The sequence below is a fragment of the Mirounga leonina genome, unplaced genomic scaffold, assembly GCF_011800145.1.
Source record: "Mirounga leonina isolate KUSES-001 unplaced genomic scaffold, KU_Mleo_1.0 Mir_129, whole genome shotgun sequence".
Lineage (NCBI taxonomy): Eukaryota > Metazoa > Chordata > Mammalia > Carnivora > Phocidae > Mirounga > Mirounga leonina.
Window position 1 is genome coordinate 11,276,280 of NW_023270323.1, and position 21,525 is coordinate 11,297,804.

General features: G+C 37.3%; 1 protein-coding gene across 8 annotated transcripts in view; it reads right to left on the reverse strand.

Moving 5' to 3' along the window:
- Positions 1 to 21,525, reverse strand: part of PTPN13 (protein tyrosine phosphatase non-receptor type 13) — a 208,497-nt gene that overhangs the window by 152,437 nt on the left and 34,535 nt on the right. For all 8 annotated transcript variants that reach the window (XM_035004583.1, XM_035004587.1, XM_035004584.1 and 5 more), the window contains exon 2: positions 2,273 to 2,392. In XM_035004583.1, the coding sequence (XP_034860474.1) occupies positions 2,273 to 2,387 (115 nt within the window). In that variant the 5' untranslated portion in view covers positions 2,388 to 2,392. The remainder of the gene's footprint in view (positions 1 to 2,272; positions 2,393 to 21,525) is intronic.

The following is a 21,525-nucleotide window of genomic DNA, read 5'->3' on the forward strand; positions in this document are numbered from 1 at the left end:
TTGTATTTTACTTGCATTTCCACCCCTAACATTCCTACTGTTATTCATAAGGGTGTCTACTAGAAAACCAAGACCAACACCATTCATTCACAAACTAAGCAAGCTAATAATTGTTTTATTTCAATTTGTTATAACGGTCAGGAGAAGAACTTGGGCCAAAAAGATACCATGTTATCAAACCAGGGAATGAAAATTTACAGAGATTTCAGATAAAAAAAAAATCAAATAAGCATAAATTTCCTCCAAATAAATACAAATTTCCAATTGTCAATTATAATGGTTGGTAATTTCCAGAATGCCAAAGAAGCCAAATTCAATTTCTCTATATTACTGATGTTTCCCTGTGAATTGGATTGAAGGCCTTATGGTATCCAGCTCCCATTGGACGGTGTTTAAGACCTAAATGCCTCACACTTCATATATCCAGTAAGTCTCTCCATTATAATGTGCCAATATGCTATGCAGTAATTGTAATCTTAATGACAAGTACTTTACATTCAGACATTCAGTCTCTATTAACATTACAAAATTTGAAAGAAGAAAAACCCCTAGGTATTTGCAGTGTGCCAGATACTTTGTATGAGTCATGGCCAGGGCAGTGATCCTGCCATTAGTATAATAAAAAGAGGTATTATCTCTCCCTCCTCTGAACGTCTGTAGGACTTACTGCCCCAATCATTTATTTGGCACAGGTTCTTGAAGTAGTAAACTCTTCACACGCATCTTGTCTGATTTGAGTGAATCCTTCAGGGCAACAGTTTCAACCTCTACTTATTGGGATCTTCCACACAAAACCTTACAGGCAACAGTTGTTTTCTTGAATATTAAACTGACTATTGTTAGCTAACTAAAGAATGCCACCAACATATCTTTCCTTCAACAACATCTCTGGAGCATGATTACTGCTTTATACTCCAGAATGCCCATACTTCCAAATTTTCTGAAAAATGAAAATGAAGCAAACAAAGACAAGGTCTGCTTAAAATAGCTAGATTTAAGGTAAGTGGTATTAGATAAAATGAATAAATTTTCTTTAGAGTAATCCTAACTCTAATCAAAGATCTAAAAAACCTAGTTTATAGCAGAATTGGGAGGGCCCCAACACTGTTTCAAATTCCTGTCCCTGGATTAGAAAATAAAAGCAATGACAACAAAGCTTTACCATCTGTCTCCAAACATTCTTCCTCTCTGCTCTAGACCTTCTTATACTCAGTGAGTGGTCACCTCTACACCTTCCAAAAGGTTCCCATGGCTCGTGGTCTTCAGCAATAACATTGTCTAATGATTCTCTAACATGAATCAAAATATCCTTAAGGACTTGTTAAACACAAATTGCTGGGCTCTACCCCTAGAGTTTCGTATTCAGTACGTCTAGTGGGGACCCACATTATTTGCATTTCTAACCAGTTTCAGGTGATGGTGATGCTACTCAACCAGAGACCATACTTCAAGAAACTATATTATATGCTCAAATCTTCCCCCATTTCTGAAATGTTTATTGTGTCTGACTAAATTACTCAAATCAATTTTAAAGTTTAATTCTTCTTTTAGATGAAGGTTGATTTCTTTACCTATTATTCTAAATAGGTGTTGGCCATGCGGGCTAAATGGCAAACACCATCTTCATGTGGAACCTTTTAGTATAGTATTAAATGTTTTTGGACAAAGAGTGACTCCCTAACTTTTCCAGCTCCAAAATGCCAACAGCCATTTGGACCCGGTGATCATCTCTATAGGAAAGCGCCAAACTAGTTATTCAGCCTACATTATCTTAATTTAGCGTTACAGGGATGCACATATTACTCCCTCTGCTGGGAATGTTTTCCCCTTCTCCAGTTAACTTTTCTTCTTTCTTAGCTCAGAGGTGACTTATTCAGGGAACCTTCCTTTTCTTCCCCATGACTAGGTCAAATCCTATTAGGGGTTTTCACAGTCACTGAATCCTCTCCTTCGTAGTTCTTGTCATGGTTGCATTTTTTACATTTGCTTATATAAGTATTTTAACTAATAGCAATTTTCTGCACTGGATTACAAGCTCCAGACCAGACAGGCAAATATTTTTGGACTGGATCACCATTATATTTTCAGCACCTAGCACAATATCAGGGACAAAGAAGATGTTCAAATGAAGGTAGACAAGATCTGAGCTTTTTTTGCCCAAAGAAAGATAAGAAAAAGTATTCCTTTCTTTACTCTGCCTCTTTGTTTTTCAGCCACCTGATACTCAAACAAACAAACAAAAAGCAAGCAAGAAAAAGACAAAAAGACTTACCTTTTCTGAATAATTCTTGGAGACTTTCAGCACTTTGATTTAATACAGCCCATATTTCTTCTTCCTGCAGAGGTCCACCCCGAACCTCCAGGGCCTCAGCTAGTGACACATGCATATTACCTAAGAAACAAAGGTAACAGGTGGGCTACACATCAGCAACTTGTACTGCACGTGCAATAGTGGAAGTTCGACATCCGTGATGAGAGACTGAGGTTCCTGGCTACCTCATTTCTCAATATGGACTTCAATCTAGATATCATCCTACATCTTAAATGCATAGAGGATAAAGGGATTGGAGGGAAAAAACCCTCAAAACAGCGACTTGCCCTAGCCCCATAAGGTCAGCTTCAGAGCCTGAACCGGAAAACAGGTGGTGACTATTTCATGGGAGAAGACAGAGACTTCAAGGTCCCAGGAGGCAGCAAAATGCAGATGATAAAATCAAAACAGCCAGATTGAACAGAAGTCCTTTCAGATTATAGTTCTAGGCTTCATCCTATCCATCCCAGGTAATAAGAGGACAGGAGCTCCTACGGCCATGGTGCATGAAGCTGAAATAAGATGGAACACATTTCTTCCATTCACTAATTGATTTCTCTATCTTTGATATATATAGTATAACTATAAATTTTGTACTGAATGGACTTAACTACTTCTAGACCCAGCTTTGCTGCCAACTTAGCATTTGCCCTTGGAAAAGTCATTTCACCTCTAAACCTCAGTTTTCCATCTGTGACATGGGAATAATAATAATAATAATAATGCCATTTTGGGGTTTATAATGGGGAAAAAGGGTATTCCTGTAAACATCCTTTGTAATCTAACTCTATAAAGGTTGAATTAATAAAAAATCAGAAGGGTGCCTTTGTGGGGACATTTCTGTAGGGTCAAATTTTTCAATGGCATTCAATTAAGTGGGTGATAGAATGACAAATTTTAAGGTTTTCTACTGGGGCACAATAATCCTACTTTCATCGTGAAAGGGGGGAATGCAGTTACTTAATATCATCATATATAAAGTTTCCTACACTGACATTTCTTGAAAAGAAAATTGCTCTTGATCACTAAGATTTCTACCCATTCTAACCAATTTAAGTATAATGTGCATAATGTATATCTCTTGGTAGGCAGAAGCAGATGGGTTTGGAAAAGAAGCTAGAGGGAGTGGAAAATGTTAAATGCTTATTTTCTGTAATTATATCCTTCATTAAATTTTAAACTTAACCTATTAAAAAACAGCTGTTTCAGACAAAAGCTGACTTTGTTTACTCAACTAACGATGATGGCTAATATTTTTTTAAATTTACATTTACGATACTTTAACCCAGACTGAAAAAAAGCAATTCCAGCTACAAATGAGGACAGCCATGTCTTGTTACTTTCCTTTTCAAATGTTTACTATGGCATTTTATGCTTAGTATCTGCCTTAAGGGGTGTGCACTTAAATGTACAGTGTAGTAGTTAAAAGGGAAGATGTAAGATACTGCTTAGAAAAAGCCAAAGGCATTTTTACTTAGCTTGCACAGAACTGATTATTTATTTAGGCACCTCTCCCTCACAAAAAAACTGTTTCTTATGCACTTTATTAAATGATAGTACATTTAAAAAAAAAATAGTGAGATGCATTGCTTTCTAAGAGACATCTGAGTTATTATCTTCTACAGAAAACACGGCATGAAATTTGAAGTTTCAACAGTCGCATCAAGATACTATTAGCAATCAGATACCAACAGGATTTGTGAGAAAGTCTACCCTGTAGCAAATTTCCAAACTAATATGTCTGAGAATACATATAAAGATAAAAAGAGTAGAGAGAAAATTGCATACGAAGAATTTCTTTTAAGATAGCTGTACTGATTTTCATGCCTCCTTCCCAAAACAGGAGGGGTATAGTATAGGAAGGTGCCTTTGTTTGACCTCTAGCTGGTAAAAGAGGCCTCCATGGGACCATTATGAGTGCTTCCCTGATATTAGGGATGCCATAGGGAGGACACCACAGACTGGTACCTGATACTTTAGGAATCTAAAGGTTTCTAAATCTAAAGGCTCTCCCTCTGACACAGAAGCTAAAGAGGAGAGGGCACATGAGATTCAGAGTGATGAAGCATGCTGTATTTGGGATGGGAAGGTGTAAATAAGCAGGCCCACACAGAAGGCCAGCTTGGAGCTAACAAAATCCTACCCAGACGATGAAAATGTTACAAAATTTAGGTTGTGGTAATGGTTAAACAACTCCGTGTCTATACTAAAAACCACTGAAGGTACATTTTAAAAGGGTAAATTTTATGATATGTCAATTATATCTCAGGAAAGGTATCTAAAAACAAAACAAAACAAAACAAAACAACAACCCTACTCAGAGTACCTCTTGAGTTCCCAGAGAACCTCCAGGAGGGGGAAGGTGGGGGAAGGGGAGGAGTGATGAACAGAAAGGATTAAGGGGTAGGAAGAGAAAGAGGAGAAGGAAGAGGAAAAAGAATTCAGTAGGGCTCATAGGAAGAATCATTTTTTTAAAATGTCACAGGAAGTATAGCTCCAGTAAAGGTCTCTGAAGAACACACAAAAGTACACATAAGGGAAAGAGTCAACCTTAAGAACATACCAAGTTCAAAAAGAGTTACAGGTCAGGTAAAAAAAATTGTTTGCCTCTTTACCTTTCTTCCTGCCCCTAGTTTAAATCCTGACGGGATCAGATAAAGCAACTTGCCAGTGGGTGAGGAGATAAGCAACAAAAAGAAGAGTCAAGCACACAGCCTCGTAGCTAGGGGAGGGAATAGTTTTAGCTTTGAATGAAGACTGAAGTGTTGATTAATATACTTACTAGGCACTTTTTTTTAAAAAAGATTTTATTTATTTATTTGAGAGAGAGAGAATGAGAGAGCACATGAGAGGGGGGAGGGTCAGAGGGAGAAGCAGACTCGCCGCCGAGCGGGGAGCCCGATGCGGGACTCGATCCCAGGACTCCAGGATCATGACCTGAGCCGAAGGCAGTTGCTTAACCAACTGAGCCACCCAGGCGCCCACTAGGCACTTTTAATTACAGAATTGACACTGTATTTTCAACTTGAGTGACTGTAGTTATTAGTGACTGTAAGGAGAGAATTATGGACCCGAGTTTTTATTTTTAATTTTTATTATTTATTTTGAGAGAGAGAGAGTGTGGGAAGGGGGCAGAGGGAGAGGGGAGAGAGAGAATCTTAAGCTAGAGTCATGCCCAGTGCAGAGCCCGATGCCGGGGCTTGATCTCACCACCCTGAGATCATGACCTGAGCCAAATTAAGTGTCAGGCACTTATAACTGACTCGGACACCTAGGTGCCCCAGACCTGAATTTTTTATATAGAGGCAACAGAAGAACTTCTCTCATGGAAGGAAGGAAGGAAGGTGATGGACAAAATAAGTTGCTTATGATTATACCTTATGCATTGTAAAGAAAATGATCTGTATCACACACACAAAGTTTTAAATCTTAAGATACAGATTTTTACTTATTTTTAAAGAAATAGGTTTTTAAAATATAATTATTTTCTATAAGAAAATGAAAAAAAGTAACTTACAACAGAATTTTTTCAGTGTTTGACTTTTCTATCTATAAAGATTACTAATTATACTTCTGTTGCTTGACTCCATCAGGCTGAATTATATTCTATTAATCCTCTTAATTTTTATTAAAAAGTTTTTGTCCATTCAGTGTAGTAGGATCTCTACTCATCTCTGGTTGGAACTTGTTAGAACTCCAAAACCTAGAAAACATTGTTTTCTAAAGCAATATTATCTAGCTAACAGAATAGATTTGATATTTATAATTTATAATTTGCTAGAAAAAGACTTTAAGATTTTTAAAAACTGCATCACCCTTCTAATCGCCCAATCTCAAAACTTAATGTAATGTTAAAGCAGCTTTCTAAATATCAAACAACACTATACCTTCTAAATTGTCTATCACCATGTTTGGCAACTGCTTACCATCATCATCATTTTTTTCTGTTACTTTTATTCACCTTTACTATAGTTTTCCAGATCATTAGTTCTGAAAGGAAAGAGAAGACAAAGAAATGAAAGAAATGCATAAGTATAAGGATGAAAAAAAAGTGGAGAAAAAGAAGCTTGAAGTCAACCAACAGATAAGGGAAACAATTTGTCATGAAAATTCTTTTTTTTTTTTTTTTAAATTAGAGAGAGAGAGAGAGAGCGCGCACACAAGCAGGGGAAGCAGCAGAGGGAGAGGAAGAAGCAGGTTCCCCAATGTGGGGCTTAATCCCATGACCCTGGGATCATGACCTAAGCTGAAGGCAGATGCTTAACTGACTGAACCACCAAGGCGCCTCTGTCATGAAAATTCTTAAAAGTGTATTACTTCAGTTGTTTTCTTTAGGCACAGTACTAGATAACCTGGGGTACAGATGTATGACTGGAATTATTTTACTATCAAAGAGGTTCTGCTCTACAGTAAACTTAACTGTATTCTTCACTTTTGTTTCCTTGAGTGTTGTTGGTTACATAAATAAGTTTAAGGGAAGACTTTCAAATAAGAAAAATTAATTATATTACATAACCAGAATCATTACTGTGTTTTTGGTTAACACAAGTATTAACTATCATGACCTTAAAACTGTGCCCAGTCAGACAAAGCCACAAAAGGATTCTAACAGATGTCATCTTAATCCTGAGGGATTTGTGTCACTCACAAATAGGAAGCACAGAAAAGTGATTCCAAAAAGAATGAAATAGTAAACAGATTAACTGAATCCAATCAAGTCATGTAATAACCTGTCTGGGGGTAGACTAATGAATTAGATGTGTTTAAGTTGATTCTAAGGAAATAGGGCTGTAAGACTACCCTGTTTTAGAACAAAGCAACTATAGAATAGAGCTCAGTGTGTGCCACTAATTTTGGGCAAAGAGCCACTCACCATCCTGGCTAAGGACATCTTTGGTCATTAAGAAACCATGAGTTGAGAAAGCAACCTCCAAAACTGTAAGTTATCTTTTAACCCAAAAAGAGTCACAATGAAGTTTATAAAATGTTTAAGAGAAGCAAGCTCATATATTAGTTATTTTTGAAAATTAAAGAATCTGTCGGGTGCCTGGGTGGCTCAGTTGGCTAAGCATCTGACTCCTGATTTCAGCTCAGGTCATGATCTCAGGGTTGTGGGATTGAGCCCTGGGCTGGGCTCCCTGCTAGGTGGGGTGTCTGCTTGAGATGCTCTCTCTCTCTCTCTCTCTCTGCCCCTCCCCCTGCTCATGTACACCCTCTCTAAAATAAATAAATCCTAAAAAAAACCCCAAAATTAAAGAATCTGTATATATTTGGAATTTTAGCTGTTTCTAAACAGAAATAGGTCAGATAGAATAACAGATATACTTTGTGATGCCAATTTAAATAATATAATTGAGAAAATGAGTTCCAACTTGTATTTTAAAATGTATAAAATGTCACTGAAACATCTAAGAGAACTTAAATCTTGGCATACTTACAAGTTTTCATTCATCAGATTTATTTAAATACTCAGGAAGGTTTTTTTGGTCAGTCAGACAACTGAAATACCTTTTATTTTTAAAGATTTACTTATTTTAGAGGGAAAAAGAGAGCACAAGCAGGAGGGGTAGAGGGAGAGGGAGAGAGAGAATCTCAAACAGACTCCAAAAAGAGCGAATATGACACAGGACTTAATCTCACGACCCCAAGATCACCACCAGAGCCAAAACCAAGAGTCAGACGCTCAGCTAACTGTGCCACCCAGGAGCTCGTGAAATACTTTTAAAAAATTTACTCTTAATTATATGAGTGCAGTTTAAAATATTTAAGAAAATTTAATTAATAAAGTTTGAAAATGTGATTACACATCCAAAGAACTCCTTAAAAGTAACTATTAAAATCTTCTACAAGTATAATAAAATAACTAAATTGACCTTAGAAGCTTAAGAACTAGGTTCTAGAATTTTTAATAAAAAATTTAAAATAATTTTCAATAAGCTTTTCTGCATACAATAATACCTCAGAGTCCATTTTTAAAAACGTTTATTTATTTTAGAAAGAGAGAGAGAGCACACGAATGGGAGGGACAGAGGAAGAGGGAGAATCTCAATCAGACTCTTCACTGAGCATGGAGCTGATGCAGGGCCGACACGGGGCTCAGTCTCACGACCTTGAGACCAAGACCTGAGCAGAAATCAAGAGTTAGACGCTCAATGAACTGTACCACCCAGGTGCCCCAGAAGCCATTTTTTTTTTTTTTTTAAGTTAGGAGAAAATCAATTTGACAAAGTTTTCTTAGATACAATATCAAATGGAAAAGGGGACCATCTTACATGGTTGATGGGAATGCAAACTGGTGCAGCCACCCTGGAAAACAGTATGGAGGTTCCTCAAAAAGTTAAAAATAGAACTACCCAATGATCCAGCAATTGTACTACTAGGTATTTATCCAAAGGATACAAAAATAGTGTTTTGAAGGGGCTCATGCACCCCCAATGTTTATAGCAGCAATGTCCACAATAGCCAAACTATAGAAAGAGCCCAGATGTCCATCGACAGATGAATGAAGAAGATGTGGTGTGTATACATATATATATATATATATATATATATATATATAATGGAATATTACTCAGCCATCAAAAAGAATGAAGTCTTGCCATTTGCAACAATGTGAATGGAGCTAGACAGTATAATGCTAAGTGAAATAAGTTAGAGTGAGACAAATACTGTATGATTTCACTCATATATGGAATTTAAGAAATAAAACAGAGGATCATAGGGGAAGGCAGGGAAAAGTAAGATGAAAACAGAGAGGGAGACAAACCATAAGAGACACCTAACTCTAGGAAACAAACTGAGGGTTGCTGGAGGGCAGGTGGGGGGGATGGGGTAATTGGGTGATGGGCATTAAGGAGGGTACTTGACGTAATGTACCGGGTATTGTATGCAACTGATGAGTCACTAAATTTTACCCCTAAAACCAAAAAAGATACAATATCAAATGTGTGATCCATAAAATAAAAAATGATAAATTAGGATCTATCAAAATTAAAACCTCTGCTCTTTGAAGAGAACTATTAAAAGAATGAAAAAAAGCCACATATTAAAGGAAAATATTTGCTGACAAAAGACTTTTATCCAGAAAAATAATTATCAAGTCAGTAATGGGAAAATAATCCAATTTAAAAAAAAATGGGCAAGAGATTTGAATAGACACTTCATCAGAGAAAGTATATGGATGTCAAACATATGAAAAGATGCTCAACATCGTTAGTCATTAGGAAAATGAAAATTAAAACAATGAGACACTGTTACATAGATATCAATGGCTAAAATGAAAAAGACTGTCTGAACTGAGTATTGACAAGGATGTGGAGGAACTGGAACTTTCATACACTGCTAGTGGGAATGTAAAATGGTACCCTTTGGAAAAATATTTGTTAAGTTTCTTAAATTAAATACAAGCTTGCCATATGGTCTAGTCATTCCCCTCCATGTTATTTACTCAGTAGAAATTTAAGCACATATCTATATGAAGATTTACATGCAACCTTCATTGCAGCTTTGTTGTAATAGCTGAAAACTGGAAACAAGCAAATGTCTGCCAACAGGTGAATGGATAAATAGATTTTAGTATATTTCCACAATGGATTATTAATCAGCAATAAAGAGGAATGAACTTTTACTGATACATGCAACAATATGTATCTCAAAATAATTATGCTAAGTAAAGGAAACTAGACAAAAAAAGTACATGATTTATGATTACATATGTACAAAATAATAGAAAATGCAAATGAATCTATAGTTAGAGAAAGCGGTTCAGTTAGCCTGAGGATGTCATTGCCCTGTGGAGAAGCATGTGGGAGTGATTATAAAGGGACATGAGAAAATGTTTGGGGATGATGGATATGTTCATTACCTTTACTGTGATGATGGTTTCACAGATGCATACATATTTCATAACTTACCAAGTTGTATACTTTAAATATGTATAGTTTATTATATATCTCAATTATGCATCAATAACACTGTTTAAAAGAGAAATAACTAAACTCGACAAAAGCAAGACAGCATTGCTTTTCTTTGTCCCATAAAGCTGTCTGAATTTTGTTATTGTCAGAAGGAACCAAGCCCCAACTTCAGGTAACACATGCTTTAAAAAAAAAAAAAAAAAAAAAAAGACTTGTTTTCTAAAAGTTAACTTCTCCCATTAAAAAAAAAAACTACGACTACAAAAACCAAAATCTATGGCTAAAGTCTAAGATCTTCCCTCCTCAAACAGCCAAAGCATATCTAAGATGCCATATAACTTAGATGTTAGTAAAATTAGAATTTGTGCATTGATAACACAATCTTTTTAAAAACCCATTATTCAAGATAGCAATCCCTTGTTTTTCTCTCAACTTCTAATTTTGTAAGCATTTAAACCCAAAATGATAATCACAATAATTAGAGGACACATCAAATAACGTCAAATTATTTTTTAACTACTGACCCAGAATGGCAGACACCAAGACAGATATATTCAAAGTAGAAACAATAAAAGCACTATTATAACTCTAGAAGACTAAAAGCTAATCTCCCTGAATAAATATATACATTAGTTTCTTTCCATTAGGGTGTAAGAATCGATAGATCAGATAGTGGGGAAAAACATTATTGCCTAATATAGTTAGGAAAGATTAAGGAAGAATTGGGATTTTTTTAGGAGAAAAAGAGATAAAACTCAGTGAAGTTTTAATTGGATGTTGCCTCAAGATAGAAAACAGCACGTGTCTAAACATTTTTATTGAAGCTGGAGCAATGCTTAATACTTGTCAACTTTTCCATTTTACTTTTCCAGTGAGAGAAGAGAAACTAAAACAAACACAAATCTAAATTGCCTTTCTGGGCCTCTGGCTCATGTCAACCACTTATCTAAATAGAAATCATATATGCCTGTTCCCTGCTTTCAAAGACAGCTTCAAAAAACCAGAAGAAAAAACTCTGGAATTCTTTACTCTCTATGTATCATTTAAACTTAGGAGAAAAGTAAAATGGAGGGGAAAATCCCTAATTTCACATGCTACATTTCTCCTCACAACTGGGAAGTACCAACAGAAAGTAATGTCATGGTAGAATTTCAGTTTTGAGTATTGTCTTTCTACATCACCCCTCCTCCCCACCCACTGACTTTTGCTAAGATCATTGCTTTAGAGTACTCACTGGTCTTCCTGAAGAAATGTAGACTTAAAATGTATCAGAGGGGGCAACCACTAAAGGAAACAAATATGTATAAAGCATAAAAGACTAAGATAAAAATTTGTATTTGTCCTTTATTTATATAATAAACAAATTAGTGTGGTAGGCAGAACTTTGAGATTGCCCTGAACATTCCTTTCATGTTGTGAATGGCCTATGTGGGGGCACAGAGCAAAGACCAAGGGGTGGCCTCTAGAAACAGACAGTGTACTCCAGCCAACAACCAGCAAGAAAATGGTCCTGCAATCACAAGGAACTGAATTCTAACAACCAGTGAGCGTGGCATAGGATTCTGAAGCCTCAGAAGATACTGTAGTCCCAATTGACACTTTGATTTCAGTCTGGTTAGATCCTGAAAAGGGGAACCAGCTAATGTACACCCAGTCTCCTGACCAACAAGAAACGTAAAATCATAAATTTGTGTTGCTTTAAGATGCTAAACTTTAAGATGATAATTTGTTACATTAGAAAACTAATACGGATTTTTGTACCTGAACCCTGGGATGCTGCATTAACAATAAAAACGTGAGCACAGTTTTGGAATTGGATATTGAGTAGCGGCTATGAGAATTTTGAGATGCGTGATAGGGAAAGTCTAACTTGCCTTGAATAGATTTTTTAATAGACATCTGGACCTTAATCTGGATGCTGCTGGTAAGGACTCAGAAGGAAATGAGGAACATGTAATAGGTGTACCTTAGAGATATTGCAGGTTCAGTTTCAGACCACCACAAGAAAGTGAGTATTGAAATAAAGCAAGTCAAATGAAATTTCTGGTTTCCCAGGGCAGATAAATTATGTTTACACTATAATCTACTAAGCATGCAATAGCATTATGTTTAAAAAAAATCACTGTATATACCTTAACTTAAAAACTTTAGCGCTAAAAAATTCTAACTGCCACCTAAGCTTTCAGTGAGTTGTCCTCTTTTTGCTGGTGGAGGGTCTTGCCTTGATGCTGATGACTGCTAACTGATCAAGGTGGTGGTTGTTACAGGCTGGGGTGGCTGTGGCAATTTCTTATAATAAGACAACAGTGAAAATGCCACACTGATGGACTCTTTCATAAATGATTTCTTTGTACATGCAATGGTGTTTGACAGCATTGCACCCATAGTAAAACTTCTTTAAAAACTGGATATGGGGTGCGTGGGTGGCTCAGACGGTTAAGCATCCAATTCTTCATTTCTGCTCGGGTCATGATCTTAGGGTCATGAGATGGAGCCCAGCGTTGGGCTCCACGTTCAGCTGGGAGTCTTCTTGAGTCTCTCTCTCCGTCTTACTGCCCTTCCACCTCTCCCATGCGAGCTCTCTCTCTCAAATAAATAGATCTTTAAAAATAAGTAAATAAAATAAAAACTGGAGTCAATCCTCTCAAAGCTGCTGCTGCTTTATCAACTAAGTTAACGTAATATTCCAAATTCTTTGTTGTCATATTGACAACCTTCACAGCATTTTCACCAGGAGTAGATTTGATCTCAAGAAACTACTTTCTTAGCTCATCCATAAGAAGCAACTCTTCATCTGTTAGTTTTATCATCAGATTGTAGCAATTCAGTCACATCTTCAGGCACCACTTTTGATTCTAGTTCTCTTGCTATTCCTATCATATCTGTAGTTACTTCCTCTGCTTGCATTCCTCAAAGTCATCCATCATCTGAGGCTCAGAATCCTATGCCAACGTCAACTTCTTCCGAAAAGTCCTATTAATGTTGGTATAGTTACCTCTTCCCATGAATCATAAATGTTTTTAATGACATTCAGAAAGGTGAATACTTTCCAGAAGGCTTTCAATGTATTTTTCACAGGTCCATCAGAGGAATCAATATCTATGGCAGCTATAAGCCTTACAAAATGTACTTCTTAAGTAGAAAGTCACAAATAGTCCTTGATTTATGGGGTGCAAAATGGATGCTGTGTCAGCAGGCATGAAAACAACATTCATCTTAGACATGTCCGTCAGAGCTCTTAGGTGACCAGGTGCATTGTTAATGAGCAGTGATATTTTGAAAGGTATCTTTTTTCCTGAGCAAGTGGGTCTCAACAATGGGCTTAAATATTCAGTAAACCATGTTACAAACAGATTTGCTGTCATCCAGGCTTTGTTGTTCCACTGAGGTACAGGCACATTAGATTTCACATAATTCTTAAGGGCCCTAGGAATTTCAGAATGGACAAGCATAGGCTTCAAGTGACGTCACCAGCTGCCCTACCCGTAACAAGAGAGTCACAGCCTGTCCTTTGAAGCTTTGAAGCCAGGCATTAACTTTTCCTCTCTAAGCTATCAAAGTCATAGCCGTCTAGGACTGATAGACTTCCAATAGAAGGCTGTTGGATCTACACTGAAAATCTGTTTACCGATGGCTTCATTAATCATCTTAGTCAGATCTGGATAACTTGCTGCAGCTTCTACATCAGCACCTGTTGCTTCACTTTGACTTTTATGTTATAGGGACAGCTTCTTTCCTTAAACCTCATGAAATAACCTCTACTAGCTTCCAACTTTTCTTCTGCAGACTCCTCACCACTCTCTGCTTTCAGAGAACTGAAGAGAATTGGGGCAATGTTCTGGATTAATTCCCTATCCAGGCAACTAAAACTTTCTCCGTATCAGCAATAAGGCTGTTTCACTTTCTTATCATTCCTGTGTTCACTAGGTAGCACTCTTACTTTCCTTCAAGAACTTTTCCTTTGCATTTACAACTTGGTTAACTGTTTGGCACAAGAGACCTAGCTTTTGGCCTATCTTGGCTTTTGACATGCCTTCCTCACTAAGCTTAATCATTTCTAGCTCTTGATTTCAAGTGAGAGACATGACTTTTCCTTTCAGTTGAACACTTAAAGGCCACTGAAGGGTTATTTTTAAAAATATTTTATTTATTTTTATTTATTTGACAGAGAGACACAGAGAGAGAGGGAACACAAGCAGGGGGGGAGTGGGAGAGGGAGAAGCAGGGAGCCTGATGTGGCGCTTGATCCCAGGACCCCGGGATCATGACCTGAGCCAAAGGCAGACGCTTAACGACTGAGCCACCCAGGAGCCCCTGTAGGGTTGTTGATTAGCCTAATTTCAGTTTCGTTCAGTCTCAGGGAATAGGGAAGTCTGAGGAGACGGAGAGAGACAGGGGAACAGTCAGAGTACATGCAATGTTTATTGATTACATTCACCATTTTATTTTTTCATTTTTATTTTTTTTTAAGATTTTTATTTATTTGACAGAGAGAGACACAGCGAGAGACGGAACACAAGCAGGGCGAGTGGGAGAGGGAGAAGCAGGCCTCCCACTGAGCAGGGAGCCTGATGCGGGGCTCAATCCCAGGACCCTGAGATCATGAGCCGAAGGGAGACGCTTAATGACTGAGCCACCCAGGCGCCCCATACATTCACCATTTTATATTGGCACAATTTGTGGCATCCCAAAACAGTTACAACAGTAAAATCAAAGCTTATTGATCAAATCAAAGCACTACAACAAAATAATTAAAAATTTGAAAACTACAAGAGCAAATACTGTTGGAAAAATGGCACTGGTGAACTGGTTCAAGGCAGGGTTGCCACAAACCTTCAATTTGTTTAAAAAAAAGAAAAGCCGTATCAGCAAAGTGTAATAAAATGAAGTGCAATAAAATGGAGTATGCCTGTGTTGGAAACTGAAATAAGGGGGATCCTTCTTATATAGTAGCAGAAAGCTTGGCAACATTGTGTCCTATAGTTACATGGAAAGGGGAACTTATCAGTGATGTAACTGGATATATAGCTAAGGACGTTTCCAAGTGATGTGTTGAAGGTGCTGTCTGGTTCACTTTTGTCCTTTGTCGTAAAATGCAAGAGGGGAGAGAGAAATTGAGGAAATAGCTAAAAGGGAAAGGAACCAGGCCTAGATGATTCCTAAAATACCCAGCCTCTCCAGATAACAGAAGATGCTAAAAATAAAAAAATGGCTGACAAAAGCACAGTAGAGAAAAAAGATGACCCTTTTAAAGATTTTATTTATTTATTTGAGAGAGAGAATGAGTGAGCATGCACATTGAGTGTGAGCAGGGGGAGGGGCAGTGGGAGAGGGAGAGGGACAAGCAGACTCCACACTGAGCATGAAGCCCAACGTGGGGCTCAATCTCACAACCCTGAGATCATGACCTGAGCCAAAATCAAGAGTCGGAGGCTTACCTGACTGAGACACCCAGGCGCCCCAAAAGATGACCATCTGATAAAACTTCAGAAAGATCAAAAGGCCAAAGGTTTAATCACACAAAGTACCCTTTTGATATTTTAAGGGCCTCTAGTAAACTTTGGAGTTGTCCCTTAGCCATCTCAGCAGGAGGCAGACAGAAAAAGGATTATTTCATTTCTTGAAAAACCGCAAATATTTTTTGTCTAATGCAGTGAATCCCTGTGAAATCCACTCAAAATCCAGAGTTTGAGAAAACTGTTTCAGCATAAATACTACCAGTTTGAACTAAAAAGGAAACAGAGGGAATATTAAATGGAAAAAGGCTGTTGGACTCCTCCCAAATGCCACAGGCAGAAAGAAGTCTGATAAAACTAAGCAATTGCAAACATGCTACCTTCCTAGAAAAGGAGTAATTTTTTAGAAGGTGGAACCAAGACGGGGAGGGCAGAGTTGAGAGCCATGGAGGTCTGTTCCTAGGCTTTGAAACCTAACCCAAACCCAGCTGGAGTCTGCCAACATGGATTTCAGAACTGCTGTGGACCAGTGACTCCTTTTTTTAACTTTCCATTCTGTCCTTGCCTGTTTTGAACCATAATGTCTACAACCATTTTATGTTGGGACACTCTTTAATTTTACAGGTTCGCAGAGGACACACAGGAACCTTACCTACCTACATCTAAGGTAGATGATTTAAATAAGATTTTGGACTTTGAGTTGATGCTTTAATAGGATGAGAACCCTGGGAACCATGGGAACAGATGGATTTTGCTTCTGTGTATGTAAGCGGTGGGGGGACATGAATACTTGGGGCCCAGAGGGTAGACTGTGGTAGGCAGAAGTCTAAGGTGAACTTCTGCCCCTCTGGTATACCAGACCCATATAATCCCCTCCCCTTGAGTGTAGGCAGGACCTATCAGTATCAAAGGATAGTTGCTCAGTTGACTAAGTTATGTTAAAGAAGACTCTGTTGGAGCAGATTGTTTTGTTTTAAAGATTTTATTTATTTATTTATTTGACAGAGAGCACAAACAGGGGGAGCAGCAGAGGAAGAGGGAGAAACAGGCTCCCCACTGAGCAGAGATCCTCATGTGGGGCTCAATCCCAGGACCCTGGGATCATGACCTGAGCCAAAGGCAGATGCTTAAACGACCAGGCCACCCAGGTGCCCACTTCATGTTTTAATTGACAAAGCAATTTGCACTGAGATGCCTTTTATATTATTCTGTTTGGGATGTAATGTTAGATGGTCCAGAAGGGTTGACCAAAGCTCATGCTACTCCAAAGTGAAATACTAACATAAGCAAGGCAAACAATGACAGTCTATTCAAGAGATTCCTGCTGTTTTCCTGATTTTCTACCATTTAGCATTTTCATAATCAAGCAATAGTCCATTTATGATCTAACTGATAAGAACCTGGCTATCAGAGGTGTTAAAAGGCAGAAGGGAAGAAACACTACCTATTCAGCAAATACTAGAATACTGAAGATGAAAGTGATGTCTATCTTCTCCTCTTGTCCTTTCTTACAAATCTATTAAATCCAAAAGGTTTGGGTAAATTTATACTGTGATAAAATAAAGTAGCAGGAGTCATTCTGTATTAATGTGGACCAAAATCAACTTTGATTCTAGAGAAAATAAATGAAAAGACTAAGCCCAAACAACTTCACAAATCACAGGTGAAGCATAATAAATCTAATTGAAATCCAGTACTTCCAACAATAATTTCAACTTAATATATAGAGGTAGTAAAAATTCTACTTAAACTGCTCTCTTCTAAAAATGATTTTGATATTACCAATTTTCACTTTGAAATGTTTTATATAATAATACTTCAATCTTAATTCAATGAAATCTAAAACCCAAATCTAAAACACTAAGCAGCGACAGAGATATTCATATTAAATGCTGTTGTTCATTATGTCATTTTCATATTATTTTACATAATGGTTGTGATTAAATTAGATTATTGCTTATAGTTTAAGTAGTAACATGACTTGCAAGAACTCATGAATTTAATTTCCAACTCTATAAAGATGTATTTCTCAAAGTGTAGTTTTTATATCTACAATTTTAATTTAATTAACTACACAGTTCTCTTGTGTAACTGTCATAAATAAGAATGACTAATATGCAAAACAATGGAGACCTTTTTACAAAGAAAAAGGAATTTTGGCTTACAGACAAATGACAAAATCACTTTGGGATAAATTATTCAAATTTACTGCTAATGTTTTACAGATTAGAACTGGAATAATATGCTCCACTACAATTCACTTGTCAAAATTCCGGCTTTAATTTCTGATTACATCATCTCTTCTAACTCTAATCAATGCCATTCAGTGTCAGAATTTTTACTCATATAATCTCCATCCATTCTCATAAAGCTAGTGTTCTCTATATCCAGTTTTCATTGGAGAATGCACCTGCTACCAAGACTTAACCTAATCACATTAGAGCAGTTTATTCCTAAATCTAGCTCCAGCCTTGAGATAGCCTTGTTCTAAATACTAGATTTTCAATTTTAACTATGTATTGTCCCATTTTCCCCTGGATAGATACTGCCCTCTGAAATCAAATTCAGTAACTCTAAAGCCTAAAACAGTCTTTTTTCCCCAAATTAGCCACTAATTTGTTCCAAACAGATAACGAGACCACTATTCCTCCAGCAGCCAGGCTTAAGGTCCTGTTTGTCTTCTTTTCTCCTCCCTTTCCCCATCATCTTGTCACCAAAAACTTGCTTATCAACTCTTAATCTCTCCCAAATTTATCTTTCTTTCAAGTCTCATTTTTCCTACCATCCATTCTTTCCCCTCATTTTGTATATATACATACTTTTGAATTTTTTAATAAACAGTGATTATTCTGTAAATATGCTTCTGTGACTTGTTTTCTTCACTCCAAAATATTTTGTGAGAGTCATCCGTGTTCATTTGTGTTGCTTATTCACTTTCACTACTGATTAGGATTCCATTGTTGGAATTTGGATTGTTTCTAGCTTTTTGCTAACAAAAATAATGTTGCTATGAACATTTTGTATGCATGATAATTGAGTAGAATTTCTGGTCCATATAGTATGCACATCTTTGACACTTAAGATAAAGCCAAGTTTCTTTTTTTTTTTTAAGATTTTATTTATTTATTTGTCAGAGAGAGGGAGCACAAGCACGGGGAGTGGCAGGCAGAGGGAGAAGTAGGCTCCTCGCTGAGCAGGGAGTCCAATGCAAGACTCGATCCCAGGACCCTGGGATCATGACCCGAGCCAAAGGCAGACGCTCTGAGCTACCCAGATGTCCCTGATTATACTTTTAAAGTCCAATTTTTTTTCACTCATTTAGACTCCCATCGTTAGAAACCGATGAATTACATTCACAACAAATAGGCAAGGTTTTTTTAGCCTTCATTTGTTTACTTTAAAAAGGATTTTATGTATTTATTTAGTGAATACCCAAGACTCCATAAGCCTGCATTCTGCATTCTGTAATTCTCTCTCAGAACTACAGTATCTGTTTTTGAAGTTACTCTTTATTAACATCAGCCCAAAAAAATATAAGCTAAAATAAATGATAAAAAATAAAACTTATAACTTATGTTCAGACTATAGGTCTATAGGGTGTGGAATAGGGCAACTGCCCTAGTTTCCATACTGTACCAGTTTAAAGATCAATTCAACAGAAATGTACTACATTGTGTGGTAATTACCCAATGCGTAACTCAGAAGGAAGAAAATAAAATGACCTAATGACAGGCTTGCAGTATTAACTCAAATGACCTTTTGGAGACAAAGCAAAAAGGGAAGGAACAGTGTTTCTCTAAGGTTCTGTCTGTTATGAATTCCACTGTAAATGATGAACTACAGAACGCATTAAGGTCAATTAAAATGTATTAAGGGGGGGCGCCTGGCTGACTAGTCCATAAAACATGAAACTCTTGATCTCTGGGTTGTTAAGTTTGAGCCCCATGTTGGGTGTAGATTACTTAAAAAAAAAATCTGGAAAAAAAATGTATTAAGGACAAAACTCCTGGGGCACAAGGGTGGTTCAGTCGGTTAAGCATCTGCCTTCAGCTCAGGTCATGATGCTGGAGTCCTGAGATCAAGCCCCGCATCAGGCTCCCTGCTCCACAGGAAGCCTGCTTCTCCCTCTCCCTCTGCCTGCTTCTCCTGTTTCTGCTCTCTGTCTCTCTCTATCAAATAAATAAATAAAATCTTAAAAAAAAAAAAAAAAGAACTCCTAGCACATCTAATATTGTTAGTTGGATTATAACTACTGACTTTATTAGAAAAAGGAGGAAGGAAAGAAGCAGGAGAGGGATGGGGAGAAAGGAGAAGATTAGTGACAAAGGAACAACATCAAAAGAATGAGAAAGAAAAAGAAAAAAAATCTAGCTTCACTTTAACTCTTATGTCTATTTAAGTGTAGGTTCCCAACCATTTATGTGAAACTCTGGACCAGCTGTGTTTTCATAATGAGAGTTTCTCGGATTTTAGAAAACTAAAGCTGTGCTTCTACTGTATATTATGAAACATTTCCAGCAAAGGTCTGGATTAGCATCCAGTAGCCCAATACATGAACATTTCTGTGGCAAAGCTAGATAAAGAAAAACTATCAATAGTCTCAAGTCAGGTTTTGTCACCAAAAAAACTGAGGTTAGTTTTGCCTTCAAATAAGTTACAAAAATGTTTTTGCTTTTTCTCAAATTGCAGATAAGGGACTGCAAACATAAATTTCATTAAAGAGGCTCACTAGCTTTATAAGAAATTCTACTGTCTTAGGGAGTACTTTGGCACAATCCTAGGGACTTGAGAGTGGAATTGAACCCAATTACAATTTATATGGCAAAGTCAAGTTTATATTTAAGGACTATTTTTTTGAAAGTGGAGATTAAAATTTAAAAAAAATTAAATATTTCCTTGCCTATAGTGAATGTAAGAGTTTTCGGTCCACTAATTGTTAAAGTGATCACACCCCTAACAAAGGACTTTCTGCTTACATTCATGGCTTGCAGTGTGAACCCCACATGTGTACCCCAGGCCAAGCTTTGTTTGCCTTCTGAGTATAAGGAATTCAATAAGCCAGTGAGAGAATGGAAGTACAAGATCCAGTCAGAGGTAGTGGGTAGCCTACAGGACAGAAGGTTACATTGTAAATCTGTGTTTTAGGGATAAATAGGAGAGGCTTCCTGAGACAATAAATATATAAACGCAAGAGGGAAATCTTCAACAGTAATCAATTAGTTGTAAACACTCAGGTAATTAGAGGAAAGCAGAGCTGGGGCTACAAAGTAGTAACAGCTTTTGACATTTATTTACCTTTTAAAGATTTTATTTATTTGACAGAGAGACAGCGAGAGAGGGAACACAAGCAGGGGGAGAGGGAGAGGGAGAAGCAGGCTTCCCGTGGAGCAGGGAGCCCGATGCGGGGCTTGATCCCAGGACCCTGGGATCATGACCTGAACCAAAGGCAGACACTTAACGACTGAGTCACCCAGGCGCCCCTTTGACATTTATTTCTAAACTTACTTCCAAAATAGTGACTTTATCTGTTTGAGAAGATCTAAGGGTATCTGCAGATGGCTAGGTCTCCAGTAATCTGGGTTGTCGAAATAAGACTTAAACAATGGCATCTGATTAATGAGCACATTGGTAAGTTAATTATGTTCTGTGTTTATTACTTAAGGAGAATGTGACTCAGTATATATGAACACTATGATTCAAAGAATATGATGCTTAGTATTTCCTGTTTTTTTTTTTTTAAGATTTTATTTATTTATTTGAGACAGAGAGAATGAGAGAGAGAGAGCACATGAGAGGGGGGAGGGTCAGAGGCAGAAGCAGGCTCCCTGCTGAGCAGGGAGCC